Source organism: Perognathus longimembris, chromosome 2 (genome assembly GCF_023159225.1).
Source record: "Perognathus longimembris pacificus isolate PPM17 chromosome 2, ASM2315922v1, whole genome shotgun sequence".
Lineage (NCBI taxonomy): Eukaryota > Metazoa > Chordata > Mammalia > Rodentia > Heteromyidae > Perognathus > Perognathus longimembris.
Genome location: NC_063162.1, coordinates 45,665,672 through 45,693,120, shown reverse-complemented (window position 1 = coordinate 45,693,120; position 27,449 = coordinate 45,665,672). Strand labels below are relative to the sequence as shown.

Genomic DNA, 27,449 nt, shown 5'->3' with positions numbered 1-27,449 from the left:
GGTATAAAATAGGACTGACAGGAGAAAAGTCCAGGGCCAGCAGGCTCAGATCAGGATGAAGAATTGGCTGTTTCTGACCCATGCTGTAGCAGACCCATGAAGCTACTTGACAAGGATGTGAGAGCAGAAGTCAAACACAATTGGCCCAGTGGGTCCTTCCAAGTCAAAGACCATAACCCTACGAGAAATTGAAATCACCATTTTCCTACAAGTTCAAATTAGTATTGTAAACAGAAATAGTCACAGGTATATATTTGCTTTCTGACCTATCTTAGTTATTACTCCACTCCTACAATTACTCTGTTCTCTTAAAGGGAGAAATCACTCTATGATGAGTAAATACCAAACACTGAAGACTTACATAGGATGCAAATGGCAGCCTGTAGGTTCTCTTAGGGTAAATATGAGCCATACACTGAAACCACAAGCTACCTTAGTCACTGACACTCGCAGTAAAAAAAAAAAAAAAAAAAAAAAAAAAAAAACATTAACCCAAAATGTGTAGTATGAGTACATTGTACAGGAAACAATCAAGTGAAAAAACGGTAACCAAACACCCAAATTGTGTCAATAAGTCGTGAAGTAAAGAGACTGGGTCTGCACTTCCTCTAGATAATTAGCCCTTGATTTCCACTGATTGGTTTGCTTTTCTTTTAGGTTTAAGTGTCCTCATCTGGTTTGCTTTGCTAGTGTATAAAACTTTTGTTGGGTTTGATTCCACACATCTTGTGTGGTGTTGGCCTACAAAAGCTTTGTGCTAGTTGCATTCAGGACTGCTGGTCTTTTGAGACATGAGACCACCAGCCATCTTCCAGCTCTCCAATAAAGACTTACAATTTTGTCTCATAAGTGGTGGCTTCTGTTTCTCACGACTGTTTCCTTACAAGAGTGGCAAGAAGAGTAAATCTCAAAAAGAGCTTCAAAATATTTTCTCCCAGAAACAGTTCTCAGACAGTGTTCCCAAGGGAGCACCTGAGGCAACCTACAACATCATTTAAGAAACTTACACTGAACTAAAGTAAGTGAACAGTTCTCCTTGGGCTCCAGATAACTTAAAAGCATAGGATACAACATTGTAGCTCCTAAGTCTATCACCTCTGGAAGAAGAATCTCATTGTCACTTGTGGTATGTACACAATGTGTATATACTAATGTGTAAAGGATTAGATATGGTCTATAATAGTAACTGAAGGATCCATTTAGAATTCTGCTGGATGTGAAAGTGTATAGCAGAGGGACAAGGCAGAGGAAAGAGGACCGGAGGGACTGGCGAAAGAGAGGCAGCACAGAAACAGATTCACAGACTATTCCACACAGAAAGGGAAACATCCACCTGTACATACATTTCTGGAGTCTTGATCCCGTTCTCTAAGGCCAGGTCCCGATAAGCTTTGCAGGCCATTAGGATGCTTTCCGTTCCCCCAGAAGTGACCTACAATAAGAAGAAATGCCAATTTGAGCACGTTCTGCCACCTTGACCTTGACAACCTTTGATGAGGAAACAGATTAGGGGCTTGAGTGCCTGAGGCAGAGCGGCGACTTTCTCTTTCATAAGGGAAACTTGACTTGTTGCTAAGCTCAAGTTTGGTTCAGAAGATTGAAAACTATTGGGGCTGGGAATATATCCTAGTGACAAGACTGCTTGCCTCCTATACACAAAGCCCTGGGTTCAATTCCCCAGCACCACATATATATATAACGGCCAGAAGTAGCTCTATGGCTCAAGTGGCAGAGTGCTAGCCTTGAGCAAAAAGAAGCCAGGGACAGTGCTCAGGCCCTGAGTTGAAGGCCCAGGACTGGCAAAAAAAAAAAGAATGAAAACTAATAAATAAGAATGAGTGGGTGCTCAGCACTAACTACAAACACCTACATTTGCCCACATACAACCTGTTCACCATCCACTTATATTTCTTATTGAATCATTTCTTTTCAGACAGGATAGGGCATTTTATATCATTCAGAAATATCATAATTACAATTCCCCTCCCCAGTGTTAGCGATCAACTCCCCCACCCCGCCGCCACCAAGCCTATGCATACTAAGTACAGGCTTTACCATTCAAGCCCCTGCCTGAGCTCCGGATTATTAATTGTAATTACTGGGGTGGGGGGCAGTACTGGGGCTCAAACTCAGGGCCTTGTGCTTGCCAGACAGGTCTTCTACCAATTAAACCAATCTTTTCCAAATAAGGCTCACAATAATTCTCAGGCCATAGCTGGGATGACTGGTAAATACTACCACACTCATCATTTTATTGGTTGAGATGGAGTCTCTTTCCCTGTGCTGGCCAAGAACCTTCATCCTCCTGATCTCTACCTTGTAAGTTTCTAGAATTAAAGCATGAGCCACCTCATCTGGCCTTCATTTTAATTTGGATCTCTATGACTGAACTGGGTAAGGTAAGCATGACCACAGGCATGTGCCAATAGTCCCATCTGCCTGAGAGACTAAGGCAGGAAGAGCACTTGGATCAGGAAGTTGAGTCCACTGTAGACAACACAGTAAGACCCCCATCTCAAAGAATTTTTTAAAATTCAGTAAATGCTGAAGAATGTCCAATTGTGAAGTTACCATTCTAGTAAACTGTGCAATACACTAGAAGATCAGAAAGAGACACTGACTTTCCAAAGTGCACTTGTAGTTTCAATAAGTTTGAAAGACAGAAAAAAGCAGAAGCTCCTACTTAAAAGTCTGTTGCCTTACTTAAGATGAAAAGAAAAATCCTAATGTTTTAAGTGAAGCCAAGGTTTTCCTCAAGCGAGGTCTAGCCCTTCTGACAGACTGTTTGGATTCCTCCAGAGCTGAAACAAGAAGGTGCAGATGTCTTTTCCTACTTTCCTGATTAGATAACAGACGTAGGCAGGCAGGTAGAAGGCCAATATGTTCCTGACAATATTCCTTATACTTAACCTAACAGTTTGACATCTAACAGACTCTCAATCAACACTCCATTGTTTTGTTTCTTGAGACAGGGCCTTGAAACATGTAGCTCCAGGTTGGCTCAAATTCAAAATGTTCCTCCATCTGCTTCTGCAATGCTAGGGTTACAGGCATGCTCTATCACCAAGGCAAGCAACACTTCTTTTTCACAGAAGGTCCTCCTACGTAGCCCAGGCTAGCCTGGAACTCATTATGTAGTTGGGATGGCCTTGAACTTGTGATGCCTTGCCTCAACTTCTCTAGTTCAAGGATTACAGGTATGCACCGCCATACCATACCTGGCTTAAATCTTCTCCCTCCCCCCCCCCCCCCCCGCCAGCTGTGGTGCCTGAACTCAGGGCCTGGGCACTGTCCCTGAGCTTTTTCACTCTAGGCAAGTACTCTACCACTTTGAACCACAGCACCATTTCCAGTTTTTTAGTGGTTAACTGGTGATAAGAGTCTCACAGACTTCCCTGCCTGGGCAGGCTTTGAACCTCGAATCTCAAATCTCAGCCTCCTGTAGCTAGGATTACAGGCATGAGCCACTGGCACCCAGTTAAATCAACACTTCAAAAGCCTAACTTGACTCTCAATAAACTGTGACACATACAGGCATGTCATAGCCAATGGGTTAGCTTTTGGTAATATCTGAGAATAAATAATTTCAAAACAAACAAAAAGCCATAGCACTGAACTATATTACCATCTGTTTCTAAAGAAGTGAACTTTCTTTGTTATAATTTTTTCTGTAGCTAATATGAGATGGATTGGGAAAGAGTGATTGCTAAGCTTTTCTAATATCCACATATAGGACAAAAATAGCATTGGATACAGAATCCCAGTGGTCAGGAATTGTATGGAAAGTTAAGTCATTTTTTTTTTTAACCTAGGTAGACTTCATGAAACATGTGACAGTGAAATGGGACCCTTGTTTGTGGATCTCTGCATTTCTATGTTGGTAATGACCAAGTGCTTACAGATAAGATCAGCTCTACAAGTCATACGTATGTCCTGTGTTTTAGAAAAAAACAAAACAAAACAAAAAACACGGTGTCACATGAGAAGTGGTCTTCACAAGATAGCTGTTAAGAAAATTAGAGAAGATCCAGAAAAGTCAAATCTCTAGCACACCAATCTCTTACTAATGGCAGGTAATAATCTAAGCAAGATATTCCCCACCAAAGGGTTTCCTTATATTCTTCTGACCAGTGACTGGTTACTAGGAATAAATGAGCAACTTGGGAGAAGGAACAACAGGCCTGGCTCTATATAGGAGAATTGCTTCAGGGGTACAGTGTACCGTAATACAACAGTTAAAGCTTGAAGTATGTATTACTTTCTTCCAACTGGGCAAAGAGGACTTTTAACAGACTCTCAGAACAGATGCAGAAATTCTAACACAGGGCAAAGGTTTAGAGAAGCCCTGCCTCTAACCACACAGAGAAATCACCCAACTGTGTGTCAGAACAAATAAACCATCTGGAAAGAGCCACCTCAGGGTTTGCCAAGGTGAAGAAAATGGCAACTATGTAAATGTGGGAAGAGAGTACCAGGGTGTGCACATATGAAATAAAAGCCCAACTTAGAAGGAAATAAACTGAGGGAAAGAAGGCATTTCTCATAATACAGGCTGCAAATCATCCTTCAAGAGTTCAGATTGGACAACAAAGCAACAAAAGGAGACCAAAGACCAATGAAAGAAAAGTAGCAAATGGCACTAACACAATTGTGGCAGGAATAGCAAGAAACATAATAAACATAGCCAAGAATGAAAAATCTTGAGTTGAGGGGGGAAAATAAGGTTTAAAAAAATTTAGAGAACCCATATTAGAAAAGACCAGGCCTGAAAGATCAGTGGCACTCGTCATGTCGAGAGCTTTTTTCACCTGGCCAGAGGTGAGCACAGGCACTCAGAGATGACTGAGATGGCTGCATACTCATAAATTATACAAGCATCTGCATAACCTAGAAAAGATGTGGGGAATGAGAAGATCCGGGGCTTGGAAAGACCTTTCATATGGGGGAAAACAAACAAGTAAGAAACACTATAATGGAACTTCTACATCTGGCCATATAGATGAATGCTGCAGCAACCCTGCCAAGTGAACTAACTTTAAAATCTTATCAAAACATTAAACCGTTATAGCCATCATGGAGGTCAAACAAAGAAATATACCAAATGCTAAAGCAGAGCTAAACCCAGAACCGTACAAGATAAAGTGTCTGCCAAAGCTAGATGTTTCCAAGAGGGCACACCAAGCCTGAAGACACCTGAACCAAGACAGAAGGTACAGTGAGGGCCTGCTCAAAGTCAGTCTAATGAAGGACGGCTAAAATCACACACTCTTCCATGTACAAGAAACAAACTAACAAATGCAAAAGAAGGGTTCTTTTCTCAACCTAACACTCAGATGAAGAAAGTCTCTCAAAATGTACAAAATGACAGCACACAATTCGAGCTTGATGTCTGAATTCACCATGCCTCTGTGGTACAACATGACAAGTAAAGAAATGGGCTTCACCTGGTTCCAGTGTGATAGCAATTTCCAGCAACTGGAAAAAGTAATAAAAAATGTGCTTTGGAAGAACTTAACTACAGCCTAGAGTCAAAGAATTCCTATAAGTTGAGTTCTCAAGAAAAGGAGTGGCTCATATTGCAATAAATAAATAAATAACACAAATGTAAGGAAATCCACCCTGAGTGAAAAGTAACAGTCAGTCAGGTAAAGCTCATGGACATTGGAATTATCAGACACTGAATATAAAGTATATGCAATATATTTAAGTACATGAAATATAAACCAAAGAAAGGGATTATAACCAACCAACTTAAAATAAGTTTTTTAAAGTGAGTTCTCAAGAATAAAAAGGGGAAAAAATAAAAAAATAAAAAGCATAGCAAATGAAATTTAAAAGCTTAATGGACAAACTAAAGTAGATGAAATTGAAGAGGGATAACTCATAAAACCATCTCTGCATTATCCAGCTGAGATGCTCCAAGTCAAAGGCAATCTTTCATTTAAGCCTTGCCTTCCCTAGCATCTGCTGCTGAAGAATATCTGTGCTTCTACCAGTTGTCATAGCTTTGATGTTATCTATTTTCTCTGGCTGCTGTCAAATATAAATAATGTGCACTGGCTCTTATTAGGTACATCTGAGCCTCGCTTTTGTAGTTTTTATCTCTCTGGATTGTTATTAGGCTTGGTATTTTTTGTTTGTTTTATTGGGGGGGAGGGGTAGATGGGAGGGCGGAGGCTGTCTTATTCCATAAATATAACTTTGAAACCATGTAAATATTTTACAGAGTTTTAACTCAACCAGAGCTCCTTAGAAAAAGGGTGATTCTAGGTCTAGAGTAAGATAACCCTGGAATATTTTGTCAAAAAGAAAGAAAAGCTTTCAAAGACTATTTGGATAGTTGGGTCATAAAGAAGTACCTGGGAGCCAAAATGAAGACAGTCCCAGTGGCCAAAAAGGAATAATTTGAGCATCATGCAGACTGATCATTGCTATGGCCTGAAGCACATGGTACCTATGATTTTCTCTACTCTGGACATATACATGAATTATTTCCAGTTCTGGCTCTCATAAATCAATGCTACTATAAGCGCTCATGTACATACATCCTGATGCACAATTTTAATTTTTCTATCACATCTCTGGAATAACAGAATGTCTAGGTCATAATTTACTAGGTATCATCAATTTACTAGGCCAAATTGTTTTGTGGCTATTTAACCTGTGGCCTCGTAAAGTTTATAAAGACTCTAATGACAAAGAAAAAAACCTGTGTACTATAAGCCTATCACCATCTCTGTCAATAAGTTACCACATTCATAGGAGAATTCATTGCCAGTTTCTCATAATTTTGAAATTTTGTTTTGAAAATAAATGCCAGAAATATCACTTTGTGAGGCAACAAATACTTGAATATGTTGATTTTCATGGTGAAATGTAGTGTAAAATAAAGAAAAAATTCCTTGCTGTAAAAAAAAAAATACTAAAATAATTTTTTGGTTTTCTAATGGGTCCACCTATAATTAAGTATGCAGACTTTATAATTACTGTAAAGTATAAGATAGAATCTCTAGGCTACCATACTCAGCACTGAGTCAAATCTGAAGTTCAGTTTGTTCTAGAGGAGGTAATGTGACACAGCAGTGACAAACCTAAGCAGAGGTTATTCCATCATGGTTTAGGAAAACTATGTCTACTTGAAAAAAGAGAGGACATAAACTCCTCAAGACAGAATGATACCAACTACATCAGAGTCAGTGTACAGCAAATAGTAAACTTCTGGCTCAGAAAGAGTGAGAGGGCATCAAAAAGTCTGCTAGGTGGTTCAACAGAACTATAGGTAAACATAGAGGTGGAGGAACAGGGGAGTTAGTGAGGAAAGAATGAGGGAAGGAGTAAAAGAAGTGGAGAGACAGAGCAAAATGCTGACATTACTGGTGCCCTTGTTATTAACCCAGCATCTTTACAGAGATTTAAGTATTATAAAATAAAGGGGGGGGGGGGAAATGTCTAGAAGAATATACACCAAAATGTTGGTGTGCTAGATTACAAAGTTGCAAGTAATATTTTTAACTACTTTATCTAGATCTTTCTACAATAACACACCAATTACTTGTAATGAAATAGCTTTAATGGTCTTCTATTTTAGGGTTTAAGAACATAATAGCACTTAATGGCACCTGAGAATACTTACACACCCACAGCAATCTGGACCCCCATTGAACAGGGAGCAACTCATCCTCACAATTTCTGCTTCTAGCTTACGCAGTCCTGGGAAGACATCTGGATGCAGTGGATTACTCCATGCAAAATTTCCATAAACCTGTAAAAAAAATGCAAGGAGATGTGAGATACGATTATTACCTTGCACAGAATAAAGAATCATGCACTAAAACAAAAGTTTTTAGATATTAAGCCCAATGCTAGGAACTAGAAATCAGATACTATTTCTCAGGCTCCAGTGGCTCACACCTGTAATCCGAGCTACTCAGGAGGTTCAGATCTGAAGACTGCAGTTCGAAGCCAGCCCAAGCAGGAAAGTTTGTGAGACTTATCTCCAATTAATCACAAAAAAAGCCAGAAGTGGCACTGTGGCTCAAGTGGTAGAGTGCTAGCCTTGAGAAAAAAGGAGCTGAGGGACAATGGTCAAGCCCAGAGTTCATACCCCAAGACTGGCTCCAAAAATAAAAAAATAAATAAAATATGGTGAAAGAGACAACATCAAATCTTACAATGTGGTAAGAGAAGTATAAATGTAGTTAAAAGTGGATTGTAACACCAACGTAACAGTTTGAAGTCACTGCTTTGCCTAATATACCTAACCTATCCAAGGCTCACATTCCTAATATGCAAAGAGCAGCTACCTTACAGGATTCTAAGAATAAAAATTAAACATACTGCATACAAAACACAGCCGAGTGCAGCTATTATGGAGTATAATCCAAGACAGATATGTACAATGCTAAGGGCCCAGAGAAGCAATAGCTAACACCCTGAGTACTACTTTGGAGGTGTCTCTTTAGTGGAGCCTTGAGAAATGAGTTAAAATTCATCATCAAGAACAGGAGGACCAACAAGATTGAGCATTAGCACTTTAAAAAGAATGGCAGAACACTCCTTTACAAGGGGAGGTGCAAGAGTAGTTAAAACAAGATAGGAGGGAGGTAGCTCATGAAGGGATTCATATTTGGCCACTTGAGAACAAGGGCTTCATCTATAGATCATGGAGATTGTGAAAGACTTAAAGAATAGCAAAATGTAGCCAAGCAAAACCACTAACACTGAGTAAAGTGCATGTAGTTTTATAATTACAGACACAAAGGCTTTAAGAATCATCAGTCAATACCCAATTTTATAGGATGATCAGGTTTTTTTTAATTGAACTAGAAATAAAAAAAGCTAAAGACCATTCTAAGGTCACCAAAGAATAATTAACACATAAGAGAAACCACTACTTACCTTGAGCTGTGTGATTTGAGGCTCTCCCCTGGATCTCCTTATCAACAAAATTTGTCCTAGCATCAAACAGGACTCCCTTGTCTCGGAGTCTGACTTCCACATGGGGCTTTAGAAAGCCAAGAAGCATACATTTTGCTTTTATACTAAGAGAAGGTATTTCTAATAGTAGTATGTGTATTTGCTGTATCTGCCAAAGAGAAGTCTTCTAAACCTGCTTTATGTAAGCTTTCCTGAAGTTAAAAAAATTAATTCAGAAGGAAGAAAAGTGAGGGCACATAAACTGGCAGAGAGCCCAAGCATCCACCAACATGACACTCACCTGCACCAGCAGCTCTGTGAGCTTCTGCTCCCCACTGTACACTGTTCCTGAGGCTCTCCCTTCTTGCCAGAGGACATCTGCAGAGAAAGTCAAAGTCACTTAGTCAGCAAGCAGGAACCTCCAAGACAGTTAAAGTTCTAATACAGAAGACAAAAGAAGAAACCCTTCTGAGCGCAGAAATTGAGTAGAAACCCAATGTCATTCTTATATTAAATCTAGGAAGAAAAAAAACTTCAATAAACTCTACGCAACAAAATAAAGACAAAAGGTCATGAACTAGTAAATGACAGCATGAAAAGTTTAACAGCATTATAGTGTAATAAAGATAAAAGCTCACTTAATAAAAACTATGTGGCTCAAACAGTAGAGTACCTGCCTAGCAAATATAAAGCCCTGAGTCCAAACTCCAATACTGCCAAAAAAAAACAAACCCAAATAAGTATTTAATATAATCTTAAACATGCCTGTGTTTGTGTTCATTACAGCAATAATAATTAACATGTATTGAATGCCTACTATATACCAGATACTATATTCCCATATATGATCTCAATCACTATGATCATTCTTCTAAGGAAGTACAAGTTACAACAAGTAAATATTCTTTCCAAGATCATAACTTAAGTGGCAAAACCAGGCTGTGAATCCAGGCTGATTCCACAGGTTATGCTCTTCAACAGTAAGCTATTTGGTATACTTCTTCTTGTAATTTGCATATGTACCTGTGTGCATATACTATACAAAAACATTACTGACCTTTTGAGATTGTAGGTAGGAAGGTAAGTAGGTAGACAGACAGACAGGTATCTCTATATAGGTATAGTTATTGACCTGTACAAACATATATATCTAGATATATGTCATATGTCTCCCTGTTGATGATGGAATTAGTGACTTATTTTCTTTTGTGCCTTCATAAAAATTTTGCAATACTGACATAAATCTATACTTCACTGTATTACATATGTACTTTTAAAAAAACACATGTATCTATTTTATTCATGTTGACAAAAGGAAAGGGAACCAAGTTCCACTGTCTCTAAGATCTACTTGCTCTATAGTTGAAAGATAAATCAAAAAGTAATTTCTAAAGTATGAGAGTCAGCCTTTGAAACAAGGGCAGGACCTCCTGAATACAATAAGAACCAGGGATGAATTACTCTTAACCTATGGGAAACACTGAATGATGACAAGGAAACAGTGCCTACACTAAGCATCTTACCCATGGAGCTGTATTCTTTGAGTTTCTCCAGAATAGCAGGTGCACTCAGACCCTGGGAGGGCAGAGTTTTCACATACTCTTTGTCCACTTTCAAGAAGGACATATTCTTATTGATATCTTCCTTGGCTTTATTCAACTTTTCTTGGATCTTGAAAGATATAAAAAAAAGATAATCTCATTTTTATTTTTTATTAGTTATTTGTTTGTTTTGCCCATCCTGAGGCTTGAACTCTGAGCCTGGGCACAGTCCCCGAGCAATCTTTTGCTCAAGGCTAGCACTTTACCACTTGAGCCACAGTGCCACTTCTAGTAGTTTATTGGAAAAGAGTCTCATGGACTTTCCTGCTTGGGCTGGCTTTGAACCACGATCCTCAGATCTCAGCCTCCTGAGTAGCTAGAATTATAGGTGTAAGCCACTGGTACCTGGCTCCTTTTGAATTTCTTTTTTAACAAGATGAACATGAAGTATAGAAGAGCAGAAAACCCAGCCATAAAATGTTCTACTAAACTACGACATTTTTTTCTCAAGGAGATATGACAATCATCAGAGATCCACTCCATTTCCCCATGCCCCTTTCCTCTGACATTACCATGGTGTTAGCTGGTTTGCATTTTCTGATATAAGTGCTCATCTGAGTGCAGTTTTTGGCCCCTGCTATTGCCTAAGCAGCAGCTGTAGTGTGTCAAAGAGACAAAAGGTAAGAGGCATGAAACCAGCCAAGCCACAGTAAAGGGGATCCTGGTCAATGTGCAAGCAATGAACAACTTCAACTGACATGCAAGGAGGTCCCACACAATTCCCTCTGGACAAACAGAAATGTTAGGAACTGCCAGGGCAACTGTATTGACACTGAAATGCAAGGGGGAACTAAGGTCCTTTCTGCTACATAAATTATTAGTTATGATTATTTTCTTTCCATCCTCCCAGCCACAGATTCTGAGTGGTTCTTCCTCTGACTCTTTATCTGCCCTCCCTCCCCCTCATTCAACAAGTACTTGCTAAATAATTGCTGTAGGCCAGGCCACAGATACATGGTAAACAAGCTTATTAGGCAGTGAGGTGCATGATAAAAAAAAAAAAGCCTTCCTGGTCTCTTGAAGCTTATTTTTAGCAGGAGAGACAGAGGAAGTCAGGTAATCAAAAATGCTAGAATAAAGACAACGAATGTGTAGGCAAAATTGTAGAGCTGTAATTATAAAAAGCCTGAGTGGAATGTAAACTGGTTCAGCCACTCTGGCAAGCAGTATGGAGATTCCTCAGAAGGCTAAACATAGAACTCCCCTATGACCCAGCAGCCCCACTTTTGGGTATCTATCCAAAAGACCACAAACAAAATCACACTAAAGCCACCAGCACAACAATGTTCATCGCAGCACAATTTGTAATTGCTAGAATCTGGAACCAACCCAGATGCCCCTCAGTAGATGAATGGATCGGGAAAATGTGGTACATAAACAAAATGCCTCTATCAGAAAGAATGACATTGCCCCATTTGTAAGGAAATGGAAGGAGTTGGAAAAACTTGTACTAAGTGAAGTGAGCCAGACCCAAAGAAACATGGACTCTATGGTCTCCCTTATAGGGAATAATTAGTACAGGTTTAGGCAAGTCACAGCAGAGGATCACAAGAGCCCAATAGCTATAGCCTTATGAACACATAAGATGATGCTAAGTGAAATGAACTCCATGTTATGGAAACGATTGTTATATCACAGTTGTAACTACTTTCAACGTGCTAGTGTAACTGTAGCTTCTATTATTGATGATCTTCTTGTATCCACTTCCTGTGGTTGTACCTACACTATCTCTGTATCTTATCTGAGTATATTGGAAACCGTGTATACTGGTATTAGAACTAGGAAATTGAAAGGGAATACCAAATTCGAGAAACACAGGGTAAAAAAAGACAAACTACAAAAGCAATACTTGCAAAACTGTTTGGTGTAAATGAACTGAACAACTCATGGGAGGGGGGCAAGGGAAAGGGGAAGGGGGGCGGGGGAACGAGGAACGAGGTAACAAACAGTACAAGAAATGTATCCAATGCCTAAGGTATGAAACTGTAACCTCCCTGTAATTCAGTTTGATAATAATTTTTAAAAAAGCCTGAGTGGAAAGTGTAGGGAGAAAGGCTATGATGTCATAATTAGTGCAGAGCATGGTGCTGTGGCTTCAGCAATATATTTGGTAATATCTGATGTCCAAGATCTTATTCCAAACAATGTATGATTCGAATACAGGAGGATCTTTTTAGACATGGCCTTCAGTGAGACCACAGGAAAGCCACTCCTGAAAAGCACACCAGCCCTGGAAGGTAGTAGAGTCCTTGCTATTGAGCAATGAGCAATGCCGAGGCATGCTATGGACATAGGTATATTTTTTAAGTTGTAAATTAAAAATTACCGTGGGCTGGGGATATAGCCTAGTGGCAAGAGTGCCTGCCTCGGATACACGAGGCCCTAGGTTCGATTCCCCAGCACCACATATACAGAAAACGGCCAGAAGCGGCGCTGTGGCTCAAGTGGCAGAGTGCTAGCCTTGAGCGGGAAGAAGCCAGGGACAGTGCTCAGGCCCTGAGTCCAAGGCCCAGGACTGGCCAAAAAAAAAAAAAATTGCATTGCACCGTGGCAACTACGCAACAGTAGCAAACTATAAAAGATGAGCTTTTATACATACACTGGGCTGTTCTAAATTTTAAAAAATCAAAGTAAAAAGTTTATTAAAAAGCACAGCAAGTATTTTTTCACCCCCAATTCTTACCTCTACATTACCCAATTTTAATTTCTTCATAGTACTTATTTCAAAATGATATTTACATGTATATGTTTGCTTACTTTCTGTCATTTCTATCAAGTTTTCAAGAGAAAGGACACAGTGCTGTTCACCACTCTCTCTTTAACACCCAGAAAAGTACCTGATATTGAGCAAGTGCTCAAGAAATATGTTCAGTGAGTAACTGAGATGTAAGTTTACATATATACATACAGAGAGACAGAAACACACACAGAGAGAAAATACCATTTTGACTCTAAAACTAAAAATCTGCTTTTGAAAAAAATGGAGAGTGGAATCTTTAAAGATTTTCCAATTCTATTATCTTACAAATTTTATCTCAAAAATCTTGAAACTGAAGGAGAAAAGTGAGGACAAGATGAGGAAAAATGCAGGGAAGGGAGATTCCATTTTCCTGTGTTATAGTTTATCCTCCATATTATCTTCTTTCACCCCAGGAAACTGAAGGCAAAAGTAAAAAAAATACTTGAAAGCAAGTGAAGTTGAGGGGCAGTGCAGAACACTGAGGGAGATTGGACACTTCCCTAGCCTAGCAAAGAGCCTGCTCTGCGTATCTCCACCTGTGATTAAAAAAAAAAAAAAAAAAAAAAAGCCAAGGAGGAGGGCACAAAGGAGAGATATCTGAGCAGGAGAGGGGACAGAGAACACTATGGCAAAATAGGCACAAAGAGCAAGCTGTAATCAGGAACCAAAGCTACCTAAGCTGCCTACCTGCTGTGTTTGTGACTGTTTTCCTGTAGCACAACCAGACTCACTCTTAAACCTGTCTGCTTCTCACATAATATATATAGTAGAAATATTTCCTTTGCAAAAACTGTAACAACCCCTTTTTTAGCCCCTGGATGTCTCACTCCACTAGGTAGGGACAATCATAATTGTCTCCAAACATTACCAATGTATGTTGGAGGTGGAAGACAAAAACATCCTTCCCCTTGAGAATATTAGGTATGACAAACAGAAAGAGGTAGGCTCTCAAGGTGAAAAGACTTTTGCAGATCCCACCTACCTTGCGACCAATAATCGGCATCTTCCTGATGATTTTAAAGCATTTCTTTTTAAACCTTGACCATAAACCTATGAGAAATAAATTTCTATTAGTCCCATGAACTTTCAGGAATGGAGCCTGGTTATCAATAGTGAACAGAATAAATTATGTACTTAAACACTGCTAAGAAAATCTATTTTAAGTGTTTTCACCACAGGAAAAAAAGGTAGGCAAGTTAATGAGTATGCTATTTAATATGATTTAGCCAATCCATATCATATACATCCTTCAAATGTCATGTTGTACATTAACCTTTGACAGTTAAAAAATTTTAATTTAAAATAACAAGTACCAGTATAAAAACAGTTCATGTCTCGTCACAGTTCACAAATTCCTCTCACAGACCCAATGCTCATGTTGCCCCTGTGATTATTGTGATTGAGATTACTATATGCCTGTTCGATTGTGGGGAAGCAGGCTAAGAGAGATTAGGGTACTGCCCAAGGCACCCACAGACATTTAGAGTTTATCCTCCCCCAACATATCAGGCTAATTTCTGCTGATATACTACAGACAACCTCACAGTTAAAACCAGAACCCAACCGTTCAGGAGCAAGACAGGAGCCGATGATCAGAATGCAAATAAGGAAGACAGTGCCTCAGAGCACTGCCTGCCCTACCTCTACCTCCCAGGATCGAGCTCAACCACTTCTTTTCCTCCACTTTCCATCTTTTGTTCCAGAACTACTCCCTCAGGAAGGGATTCAGAGGTTAAAGCCAAATTTAACACTAATCCCGATTTCAGCATCCTCTAATAAGATATACTAAACACTACTGAGTTGCTCATTAATTTACAGCATAATACTAGTTGGGTAAGAGGCTGGGAGAAAAGGGCAAGTTTATCAAAATTATCCCTGATCTTTGGAGAAAAAAAATGCCCTTAAATATGTCTGGAATTCAATTCAGAAGTTAGTTTTGTGTGTATGTGTGAGGAAATTGTTAATATTCAACAACTTTTGTTTGGAGGGGGCAGTACCAGAGTTTGAACTTAGGGTCTCCAACTTGCTAGGCTGGCATGCTACTTACTACTTGAGCTCCAGACCTGACTTTTGCTGCTGTTATTGTTTTGAGAAAGGATCTCAAAACTGGCTGGCACTATGCAGCTCCCACACACACTGCCCCCAAACTTGTTAGGATTACAGGTGTGACTCACCATTGCCACCCAATATTCGACAGTCTTTGACCTTTAGAAACTATACTCATAAGTCAGACACCAGTGGCTCATATCTATAATCCTAGCTACTCAGGAGGCTGAGAACTGAAAACTGAGGTTTAGATCCAGCCTGGGAAGACAAACCAAGAGTCTAATCTCCAAATAACCAGCGAAAAGCTAGAAACGGAGGTGTGGCCCAAGTGGTAGAGTTACAAAATCAAGGAAGAACACAAGGACCTGAGTTCAAGCCCCAGCACTAGCAACAAAAAAGGAAAATAAAAACAAAATGAGGGGCTGGGAATATGGCCTAGTGGCAACAGTGCTTGCCTCGCATACATGAAGCCCTGGGTTCGATTCCCCAGCACCACATATATAGAAAATGACCAGAAGTGGGGCTGTGGCTCAAGTGGCAGAGTGCTAGCCTTGAGCAAAAAAGAAGCCAGGGACAGTGCTCAGGCCCTGAGTCCAAGGCCCAGGACTGGCAAAAAAAAAAAAAAAGAATCCTACAGTCACATTCAACCTGATTCAGACTAGACAACCAATATAAATACACAAATAGTAGAATCATTTAGTAAAAAGATCATTTGGTAAACATGTGCTGTTTAGTAATACGAATATGATTTATTAAAAACAAACCAACAAAAATGGCATATAGTTCATCCCAAATAGATTAAGATGGCACATCTCATTAGCAGACTGCTGTTAACAGTTTTCTCCTAGAATGCTAGGATCAAGCAAATGAGTAAGCACTAGGACCTAAGATGGCTATAACCTGGCTAGCAGTTAAGCAACACATGACACTGTGAGCTGTGCAAGACAGGAAATTCTTGGCACAAAAAGTATGGGAAATGTTCACTAACTCACTTTAGCAGTTCCATGAGATGTTTGTATTCTAAAACATCAGGTTGTGTACAATGTTTACTCAAGTAAATGAAAATTTTAAGAAGCAAAAAGTAGTACTAATCATAACAATGAATACAAATCTCAACAGCTCTAACTGCAATGAGTTAGTTTCATAAACTGACCATAGTACACAGAAAGGTTGTTTCTAGGGGACAGGAAAGAAAGAGGAACAGGAAGTTTTGGGGTTTTTTTTCCTTGTCTGCCTTTACTGTTGTTATATGAGGCAGGGTCTCACTATGTTGCTCAGACTGGCTTTGAACTTTTGAATGTCCTGCCTTAGCCTCCACAGTGCTGAGATGAAAAGTGTACATACATCATGATGCCTGGCTCAGGAGTTCTTGCTTAATGAAACAATCTCAGTGTAAGATGATAAAAAAAGTTCTAAGATGAATGGTAGCAGTAATTGCAAAACAATGGGAATGTACTTAATGCCACTGAACTGTACACTTAACAATGGTTAAATCTAGGGCTGGAGGCATGGGTCAAGTTGCAGTGGTGGAGTACCAGTTGACAAGTACAAGGCCCAGACTTCAAATGACAAATGTTTAAATCCTCTGTAATGTCACTGACTTCTCATACCAAGGATATTAGACCACCAGTGAAAGTGGGGAAGGAATACAGACTAGGATTACAGAATACCTACCCCACAACTTCCACTATTGGATTTAGGTGTACTCAAATAAAACTTAACCAAGCACAGGCTGTGGGAACAAAATGATTCAGAAGGTCACATTCCTCCAGGTTTCCAGGTAGGAGGAGATAAGGAACAAGAGATGAGCTGAGATCTTAGGAAGGGTGCTGGATTTACAGGCAGATCACTACTAGCCTTGAGAGCTGCACTCCTTGAGAATGGTCTCCTTCTCATGCCTGTCTGGCTCCTGACTCACTACTGTCCCCTGACTCCAAAGGACAGAGACCCTGTCCTACTTATGCAAATGCCCCCAGAGCTAGTGCAGTGTGTGCACACAGCAGGCACCCAAACAGTGCACACTAAGTGCTGGTCCAATGTCACCTCATCATTACGGAAAAGGAGGGCCCAAAATGAAAGCAATAAAATTCAACTCCATAAACAACTATTACATTCTACAGAGGACACTGGTATTGATGCGGCCTTACACATGCTGAGACTTCTGTAGTCTCTTAACTAACAATGACTAATGTGGGGAGTTTTTATAAAAGCTGCAAATGAAAAAATGCAAAAGAAAAATATCAACATAAACAAGAATCATTACACATGAGCCCTCTTATAATTTTACCAATATGAAGACAAAGTACCAATTGCCATTTAAACTTTTTTTTTTTTGCCAGTCCTGGGCCTTGGACTCAGCGCCTGAGCACTGTCCCTGGCTTCTTCCCGCTCAAGGCTAGCACTCTGCCACCTGAGCCACAGCGCCCCTTCTGGCCGTTTTCCATATATGTGGTGCTGGGGAATCGAACCGAGAGCTTCATGTGTAGGAGGCAAGCACTCTTGCCACTAGGCCATATTCCCAGCCCCTAAACTAAATTTTAACATAGCAAAAGGCAAGAAATTAGTCCAAACCCATCAGTCATGAGATTCAAGACCCACAGACCTTCACTCCACTGTACTTTCACAAAAGAGACAGCATACTTACTCTCTGGCTGGAAAATAAACTCATAGACCCAGACTACCAACAGGGTCCACGTGACACTCCATGCAATGAGCTGCCAGGGCTCATATTTGGTACAATGTCCATTGACATAGTTCTTGGCCTTGGTGGAGTATGCTTCCAAAATCTCGAAGTAAGGCTCAAAGGCCTTCTAGAAACACAGGAGAAAAAGAACAGAAACATTACACTCAGAGAGAAATACAAAAGTCTACTCTTAATTTTTTCTTCATCTCATTTTCGAAGGGAAGGCCAATTTCACAATACGGTCCTACCTCAGCAATAATCTTATCAAAGCCCTGTACCAGCTGCTCCCATATAATACTGCCTCTTATGATCCATGAGGACTTTGACATGCTTCTTGATCTTCTGCTTATTTTGTAAAATAAAGAGGGCTATGCTTGATCATGTCAGCCCTAAAGCTTTTATATGACTGTCAGTTTACTCTGGCAGTCCTCAATATGAGTGTCAGTATCAACATATACAGGGCACATCATACACAAATGACTAATCAGTCCCTCAATTATTGATGCCTTTTCTCTTCTTCATTTGAATTTTCCATTCTCTAAAACAGCTATCTGCAGATCAGTTCTGTATAAGTAGTGAACATTTCAGATGATGTAAACCAATCATTATGTTACAGCTCTTCTGCAAAATAGTCATAAACATACTGTGCAAATGAAGTACAGCTGCATTCCTACATAATTTATGCTCACTGAAATCAGAAGTTCATAGTTTTCCATGTCACAAAATTTCCTTTTGTTGACAATTTTTTTTGAAAAACCTAGAAATCAGCCAACTGCCAATGGCTCTCACATGTAATCCTCTCTGATTGGATCCAGAGAATCATATCTGAAGCCAGCCCAAGCAGAGAAGTCCACAAGACGCCATCTTAAAAAAAGAAAAAGGCCAAGCTCCGGTGGCTCACACCTATATTCCTAGCTACTCAAGAGGCTAAGATCAGGGCTGGGGATATAGCCTAGTGGCAAGAGTGCCTGCCTCGGATACACGAGGCCCTAGGTTCGATTCCCCAGCACCACATATACAGAAAATGGCCAGAAGCGGCGCTGTGGCTCAAGTGGCAGAGTGCTAGCCTTGAGCGGGAAGAAGCCAGGGACAGTGCTCAGGCCCTGAGTCCAAGGCCCAGGACTGGTCAAAAAAAAAAAAAAAAGAGGCTAAGATCTCAAAACCAGCCTGGGCAGAAAAGTCCCCATGAAATTCTTATCTCCAATTAACCACTCAAAAAACAGAACTGGAGCTGTGGCTCAAAGTAGAAGAGCACTACCCTTGAGCAAAAGAAGGACAGTACCCAGGCCCTGAGTTCAAGCCCCATGACCGACAAAAAAAAAAAAACTCAGCAAAAAGCAGGGCTGAAGATACAGTAGTTCATATGACAGAATACCAGCCCAGCAAGCAAGCTGAGAAAGTATGAAGTTCTGAGTTCAAATCCTAGAAACACCAAATTAATAATAATAATAATAGTATTAATGTAGACCGCATTCTTATTTCCTAGGCTGTACAAAAAAAGGCAAAGTACTCGTGTGGCCCGCAGGCTAAAGTTTGACAACCCTTGCTCTAAGAATCAACTTGACTAGGGCATTATTTATCATCATTGTATACCTCACAATACCTGACACGAACAAGATAGGCAACCTGTAAAATTACTAATTACAAGAACTCACCTCTCCCTTTAAAGTCTCAAGTACTCACTTGTAATAAGCTTTATATGGAGCAAAGCTTATCACAATGTCTTACAGTCTACTCATCTACTTCTTATCTCTGACTACACAGTAAGGTCTTTCTATTTACCACCTCCATAGTACTGTGCAAAACTAGCTTCATCTGACAGCTTCAATCACTTTTCAACATTTTTAAATTTAATTTTATTGTGAAGGTGATGTACAAAGGTGTTACCATTACATATGTAAAATAGCGAGTACATTTATTGTCATACTTATTACCCCTTCCCTCATTTTTCTCCCACCTTCCTGTCCCTATCAACATTTTTAAGACACTAAGTTGGGAAATACTCAGGTAAATATCACAGGTCCATGTTCTTAGTGTGTATGTATACACACATACAGGTGCACCATACACAAATGACTAATCAGAACTCTTTAGGGAAAGACTATATAAGAAGACCAGTACTTACTAAGAGAGTAGTGAGGGAACCTCTAAATTTAAGTAAATGGAAAAAGAAAATTCTCTAGGCAGGCAGGTTAAAAGAAACAGAAAGTATACTAGGATGACAGAACAGCACCTGCAAATGCAAACAAAAAGATACAAATATGCAAAGTTCCCTGTGCTAAGAGTAAAGCTACATGAAACAGGAACCATTTCTACCTTATCCAAGGCTAAGTCCCATCACAAAGCAGAATGCCTGCACACAATTTATGCTGAACACAAAGCTGGGCAGTGGTTGACGGTGCCTGAGTAAATGAGAACTTAGCCTGCAATAAGGATACTAGGTACACATTAAAAATGGGCTTGGAGGGCTGGGGATATAGCCTAGTGGCAAGAGTGCCTGCCTCGGATACACAAGGCCCTAGGTTCGATTCCCCAGCACCACATATACAGAAAACGGCCAGAAGCGGCGCTGTGGCTCAAGTGGCGGAGTGCTAGCCTTGAGCGGGAAGAAGCCAGGGACAGTGCTCAGGCCCTGAGTCCAAGGCCCAGGACTGGCCAAAAAAAGAAAAAAAATGGGCTTGGTAAGAATGGAGGAAGTAGCGCAAATGGTAGAGTGCCTGCCTAGCAAGTGTGAGGTCCTGAGTTCAAACCCCAGCACTGCCAAAAGGGGGGGGGGGTGGAGAAAGAGAGGGAAGAATTGAGAATGTAACTCAGTGGTAGAGTGCTTGCCTACGAGCATAAAGCCCTGGGTTTGAGCCACAGACACACACAAAAGTAAAGTGAAAATGTAGAAGAAAACTTAAAACTATGCAGTATTATTAAAACTATGCAGTATTAATTTAGCAGAACTTTTTGTACAACAATTTATTGGCATCTACCAATATTTTAAATGAATATTCATTTTGACACAGAAATGCTGTCAGTATCTACAGATGTGCACAGACATACCAAGGAAGTTCATCCCAGTATTCTTTGTAATGGCAAAACCAAATTTTTTTAAAAATCAATGTCCACCCACAGGGGAAGGGCTAAACTCTAATACACACACTATTTTATGTACCCCACACTATGAACCACTGAGAGAGGATAGACTACTTTGCATGGAACATCTCCCACAACATAAAACTGAACAAAAGGAAGCAAACTGCACAATTTTAAAAAAAAACATAGATTATTAAGCATAATTTTCCCCTTAGTTTCATAGTTTATGATAACAAAAACAGATTACAGACCAAAATTTTAGTTGCCAGGTTGGCTAGAAAGTCCAGGGAGAAATAAACCACAAACTTTAAAAAGAGTAATATGGATTTTAAAGACATTTGTGAAGGCAAACAGAATTTGATAATTTATTAGCCATGGAGTTAATATAATACAGATAATTCCACATTTTCAAACTCAAGTACAAAAGACTAGTAATGGTGGCACCATAAACTATGGTAAAACTAGAATAGAAAGGGAAGCAGAGAAAAGATAATATGGTTTCAATTGTGCTATCTTAGATATCCATCTGTACTGCATTAGTAGGAATGTAAAACTGTAGAAGGAAGACAGGTGCTAAAAAATGCATTTTTAATCTTCCACAGACTGAATGTTTATATTCCCCCTAAACTTCTGTGGTGAAATCTATCCACTAAACTTAATGCTATTAGAAGGTAGAACCTCTGGAAAGTGATCAGATCATGAAAACACAGCCCTCATGGACAGGATTAGTGCTTTCATAAGATACCTCTGTTTGGTAGGAATAAGTTTTTTTTTGGTTTAGGCATTTAGTTATAGCAGCCCAAATGGACTACAATAACCATAATAATTAGACTGTGGTAAAACACAATTAACACAAGGCAAGTGCTGGGATCCCACAAGAGCTGTCCATGGAAACCACTAATCCACAGTACCTCTGCCACTACCAAAAGTTCTTTGAGACCATTCCCAAGAGCCCATTGTTGCCATCAACAACTTCAGTTTTGCAAAGCAGCAGCAGTTCCAGTGGAAAACTGGCCAAGACCAGAGGCGCCTGTCATCATCAAAGGTATGCTATGACTTCCACCAGCTAAAAAGTCACCTTGTGTTACCGCTGTGGTCAGACTCTGGTGAAGCAGTGTATATGCATGGAAAGAATCATTCCTCCAATCAGCTTTCCTTCTGCAGGCATTAATTTCAAATTCACAAAAAAATTAGAAAGTAACAATGTCAAAAGACATCTGAAGACATCAGCAACTCTTTATAGCACTGACTGAAAATAATAGAACTAGTATTAGAGCTAATAAAAGACCAGAAAATACAAACCAATTTTTAAAGGCCTTTAGAATAATATATGAAGACATTCTTCACTAGCATTATAAAATCAAATTTGGTGAGAATATATTTTCTTGTTATTGTTTTGATTCATAACACAAGCCCTGAAATTTAAAGAAACACTTTAAGAAGAGATATATCTCTAAATTTTCTATCTCCAGAGGCAGAATAATACATCCAATGTAATTGGATGGGCCTTGACAATGTTTCTGAGTCAGCATCTAATTGATCACAGAAGTTTCATCCGCTGGCATCATTTAAGTCCTTATAGGTTACTACAAACAGCCTAGGTTTAGTCCCCAATGAAAAAGCACCTCACCATACCAATAGCTCATTGCGCTCATTGGGCTCTGTGGATGCTGTAGCCTTTCTCCTTGGGGTAGGGGGGGAGGATGAGGCACTTTGGTGGGCCTTGACAACAGCACAAACCCCAGATTGGGTCCTGATGCAATTCTCAGCCTCTGGGAAGCATAAAATCTAGCTGCTGAAGAGAACCTTAAATATCAAGTGCAACATTCTCACTTTGCAAGCAGAAGCCCCAAAGAGAAAAAGCTGTGCCTAAGCTCATTCAGATAGGCTTGTGAGAGAGCACAGCCCAGGAATCTAAGCCCCTAACTTGGGTTTTTTTCTAAAAACTCCTCCAGTCCCTTTCTTCCTCTCACATTCTTCACTTCTAACACACCGCAAGATTTAATCCCCACTAGTTTTTCCAGAAGAGCAGAAATCTAAACTTTAAGGAATAGGGGGGAGGGAGAAATGAATGAAAATCAGCTTTATCCAGTACTTAGAAGACTCTTGAGATCATTTAGTTAAAATAGATAAGAAACTCAGAGTCACAGTATTTATACTTACTCTACTTCTGCCCTAAAAATACAAAAACCAAGACAGTGGTTTCCTTTCATAAAGTATACCAGTACACAAACACTATTGTCGTAGGTGACTCAAGCAACATTAGATTTATCAGCAAAAACAGATCACAAGCACAAAGGGAAAACTCCCCTGGGTCATTAAAGAAGTGACAATTGAGCAACAAAGCCAAATAGCTATTCCAAGCAACCAGTAGTGATTATGACAGAAAAATGTTTGAAGCAACAGACTCATCATTTCTTAGGAGATCAAGAACAAACCACACACTTCCTCTACAATTCCACCATGTGGGTCAAGATGCCCAGTATCTGAGAGTTCATCTCAAAAAGCTTAATGATCAACAGGGTCCCTTCCAAATGCACTGGGTCAAAGTCAGAGATGTCACTCAGTACTATTCCACAAGCACTTCCAGGTTTACCTGCTCAGCACCTGGCACTGCAATCCTGGGGCAATGCACCTTTCCACCACTAAGAGGAGAAACCACCTGGCCTCAGAAGAAAGTAGACATCAGGAGTCATCAGGAGTGCACTCAAGGAAAATCAAAGCCTTTAAATGCATAAAAGCTGATGGGACAAGCACTGCTAACAGTTGGTTTGCTTATGTCAGGACAAGGCATCGAGTAAGGACAGATGGTGATTCTTTTAACAATTCCAAGTACTTGTAAAATACATCAAAGGGTACTGGAGGGCTCTTGAACTACGAGAAAAGAGTAAAATGGGTAAAACTAACTTCAATACGCAGAATTGCTATGAGCTGTAGAAGTTGACAGTAACTATAGCGTTGGCAGGAAAGAAAAATGAGAAAACACATTCAAGAATGAACATGGTGTCAGAATGAACCGCTCAAAATATAGCTACCTGGTTTATTGTGCAGGTGCAGAGAGACTATCTTTCAAAGCTCAAAAGAAGTGCATTATCCTCTAGAGACTAGAAATAGAGCTCCTTAGATACGAAGCAAGAACTACTGAAAAAGTCACCTATTCCTCCCAAAGGAAAGTCTGTTCCTTTTAGCAATGGGAGAAGTGAGCTGAGCTTCTCCCTTTATACTCTTACCTTACTATCAGGATTATGTATCTTTTCAGAATTAGTCCTAGCATTTCCAAATTTGTAACATTTTTTTATAGAAATACCTTCCCTAAAATAGTCATGCTGCTGTCAGAGACAGCAGACAGATATTGACAGAGATAAGTATTGAAAACATATAAAACGTACGTTGCTGAGAGTACTTCTCTCAAGATTTCTGACACATAATCCTGTTCAAAAGAGTAAAATAGGGGCCTATCCATGTTCTCTGACAAACTTCAATGACATCAACACCCTTTGGGAAAGTCTGCTTTCCCAATCCAGACAGCAGCAAATGACTTTAAAAACTGAAGTAAGCAAAGGAGGAATTTAATCAATGGAAGAGTTTCAGATATTTTGATAACACGTAGAGAGTAAAAGGAAGTGTGTGTTGCCAAAGAGAAAGTAGTATTATCAGGACACCCTGTGGGTTCCCTGAATCTGACCTGAAGCTAACTTTTCTAAAGAATTTTCAAAGCTGTAGATAATTGATGGAACTGTAAACAAATTTTCTTCTGTAAACAATACAATTCTGAAAGACTGAGTAACAGTTCCTAGATGATTCCTTCCTCAGTAAGAAAGAAACTAGTTTTGCAGCCATTTATGCATTTATTTCAATATTCCTTACATAAAAATCTTTCTATGGACTTCTCCTTTGAAAAGTTAAAATATCTGCCTGAGTAAATTCAAATCTTTAACATGATCATGTTACATATATCTAGGAGTCATATTTTCACTGTATTAAAAATATCCTTTTGGTTTTTTTGCCAGTCCTGAGGTTCAGTGCCTTGAGCACTGCACTCTACCACTTAAGCCACAGCGCCACTTTGGGCTTTTTCTATGTATGTGGTACAGAGGAATCGAACCCCGGGCTTCATGCATGCAAGGCAAACACTCTACCACTAAGCCACATGCCAAGCCCCTAAAGTTATCTTTTAACAAAAGCTAGAAAATATTTACAATCACTAAAATCCCACCAGAAAATGCTCATGAACAAAAAGTCTTGAAAACAAATCACAAAGAATTCAGAACATCTGGGTCCATATTCTCCAGTCAATAACCCCTTCTCCACTCAATCACAGAGGTAGCCTTAGTATGTAAAAAGGTCATATTACATGGAAACCCAATTGGCTACAGGACCTAATTAAATTCCTCTAGGAAAGCTCTGCAATTACAGGAATATGGAGCACAAAGATCCAAACTACAAAAGGATGCACATTGAAAATGTTACAATGAGGAGGGGAGAAAAACCAAGAGACCACATAATTTCATATGAAATTATCAAACATTTGCATGAAAAGCACAAAAATCTGTAGGCAGAAAGGAAGAAATAGGGAGAAATAAGGAAGTGACTGCTGAGTACATTATAAACTAGACACAAAGGGTACTAACTTAAGCTATGGGATTTAAGAGTTTGTAAACAGAATTACTAACTGCTAATAGGATGAAATTTTGTAAGAACCCGTTTGCATTGGCAATTCCTAAGTACAGGAACGTGAGAGGGACAGTGACCTCTGACTCCTCCCTCCTTGGGTGGTGTGGGCAGGCAAGCTGACTGCTCTACACAAAGGCAGATGTGTGGTCATAGAAAGTCACCACTGGTAATAAAAAGCTTTGGCTCTAACTCAAGCCCTCACCTCGAGGCTGTGCTGTTGGCGTATTACTGAACTTCTATGTGACTGGATTTTGCTAATTTGTAAAAATAAAAAGTTTAGAAGAAAAAAAGGATGCTGTGAATACTAAATGAAGTGAGAAAATGACTACAGATAACAAACACTTATTAAGTACTTGATGAATCTGAGATCTCTGATGATAAATATTCTCCTTTCTTCTTCATGAGCAGCAAGGGAAAGCAATCTTAATAGAGTCCAAGCCAAGTCACAAAGAAGCTGAGAAAGGCCTTAAGTAGCTGACTCAAGTGTTTATGTATTTTCTTGCAGATGCTGGTAATAAAATAATTCTTAGTAATGAGCTCCCTTCAGTTTGGTAGCACACAAAAAGGAAGAGATTGGAAATAAACTGTCCCATTTTAGACCCATCTACCAAAATGCAGTTTAAAAAATAGTACATTAACGGCTTCAGAAAGTTTCCAGAGAATATGCCTCTCTAATATTGGGTGTATCACTAAGATTCTAAAGTATCCCAGAGGAATAATGACTATGAATGGTGTTCCCAAACTCTAAATTCACTCAACAGGGCCTAATTACATAGTAAGAACCAAGGTTGATAAAGATCCATTGTACTCATAGATTGACATGTTACATTGACACCACTATGCACAACTATTTAAAGATAACTCAAAATAAATTAAGTAGAAACTGTAAATGGTTACTTTGTTCCCACCAAATGTTTATTAATATTTATAGACTAGATAAACAAGACTATGGTAGGCTTTGCTCTCTGGGAGAACTACAGTATACACTTTGTAAGTGCCTATACTATTTCACAAGGAGTCCTCAATGCTCTCTTCAATGTTGTGTGTAAACATCATAAAATATTAGTAATAATGTAACATTTGTTGCCCAAAGCAAAATCCAAAAGTTATAAGTTAAGAAAACCATGGTTGCAAAGACCAAGCTAAAAAAGACTAGAACATTTCAATAAATAATGTTAATAAGAAAGTTAAAAAAAAAATAGTTGGGCACCAGTAGCACCTTTAATCCTGGCTACACAAGATACTGAGATTCAGATGATCACAGTCCAAAGCTAGCAAAAGACCAGAAATGGAGCTGTAGTTCAAGTGGTAGAGTACTAGCCTTGAGCAAAAAAACTAAGGGACAGCACCCAGGCCCTAAGTTCAAGCCCTATAACTAGTGTGTGCACACACACATCTCTACTATTTTACACTTCTCTGTTATATACAGTCAAATCTAATCTAACTGAGACAGTCAGTGATTTAGGAAAACAAGAAACTTTCTAACAATGTCATCCAATAGAAGGAAGTACCTCCCTAAGAAGGATTCAGCGCTAACATTCTGCCAGGGCACTGTGCAAAGGATTCCTATCAACAAGAAAGTTGGGACTTCAGGTTTCTAAAGGCTCTTCAGGAAAGCAATTAAGATTCTAAGGATACTTTTGGGACAAAGTAGCTCTGGGCTTGCCAGAGCTCTGGCAACAAAAACTTTGAGCCTGTGAATCTATGC

General features: G+C 39.5%; 1 protein-coding gene across 5 annotated transcripts in view; it reads right to left on the bottom strand.

Annotated features, from left to right (window-relative positions):
- Sgpl1 (sphingosine-1-phosphate lyase 1) overlaps window positions 1-27,449 on the bottom strand; it is a 66,521-nt gene that overhangs the window by 16,167 nt on the left and 22,905 nt on the right. For 4 of the 5 annotated variants that reach the window (XM_048338955.1, XM_048338953.1, XM_048338954.1 and 1 more), the window contains exons 3-8: window positions 17,948-18,113; window positions 14,240-14,307; window positions 10,440-10,587; window positions 9,218-9,294; window positions 7,634-7,762; window positions 1,344-1,432 (exon numbers count right to left, since the gene is read on the bottom strand). In XM_048338955.1, coding sequence (XP_048194912.1) covers window positions 1,344-1,432; window positions 7,634-7,762; window positions 9,218-9,294; window positions 10,440-10,587; window positions 14,240-14,307; window positions 17,948-18,113 — 677 coding nt within the window. The remainder of the gene's footprint in view (window positions 1-1,343; window positions 1,433-7,633; window positions 7,763-9,217; window positions 9,295-10,439; window positions 10,588-14,239; window positions 14,308-17,947; window positions 18,114-27,449) is intronic. The other variant, XM_048338957.1, reaches the window with a different exon arrangement.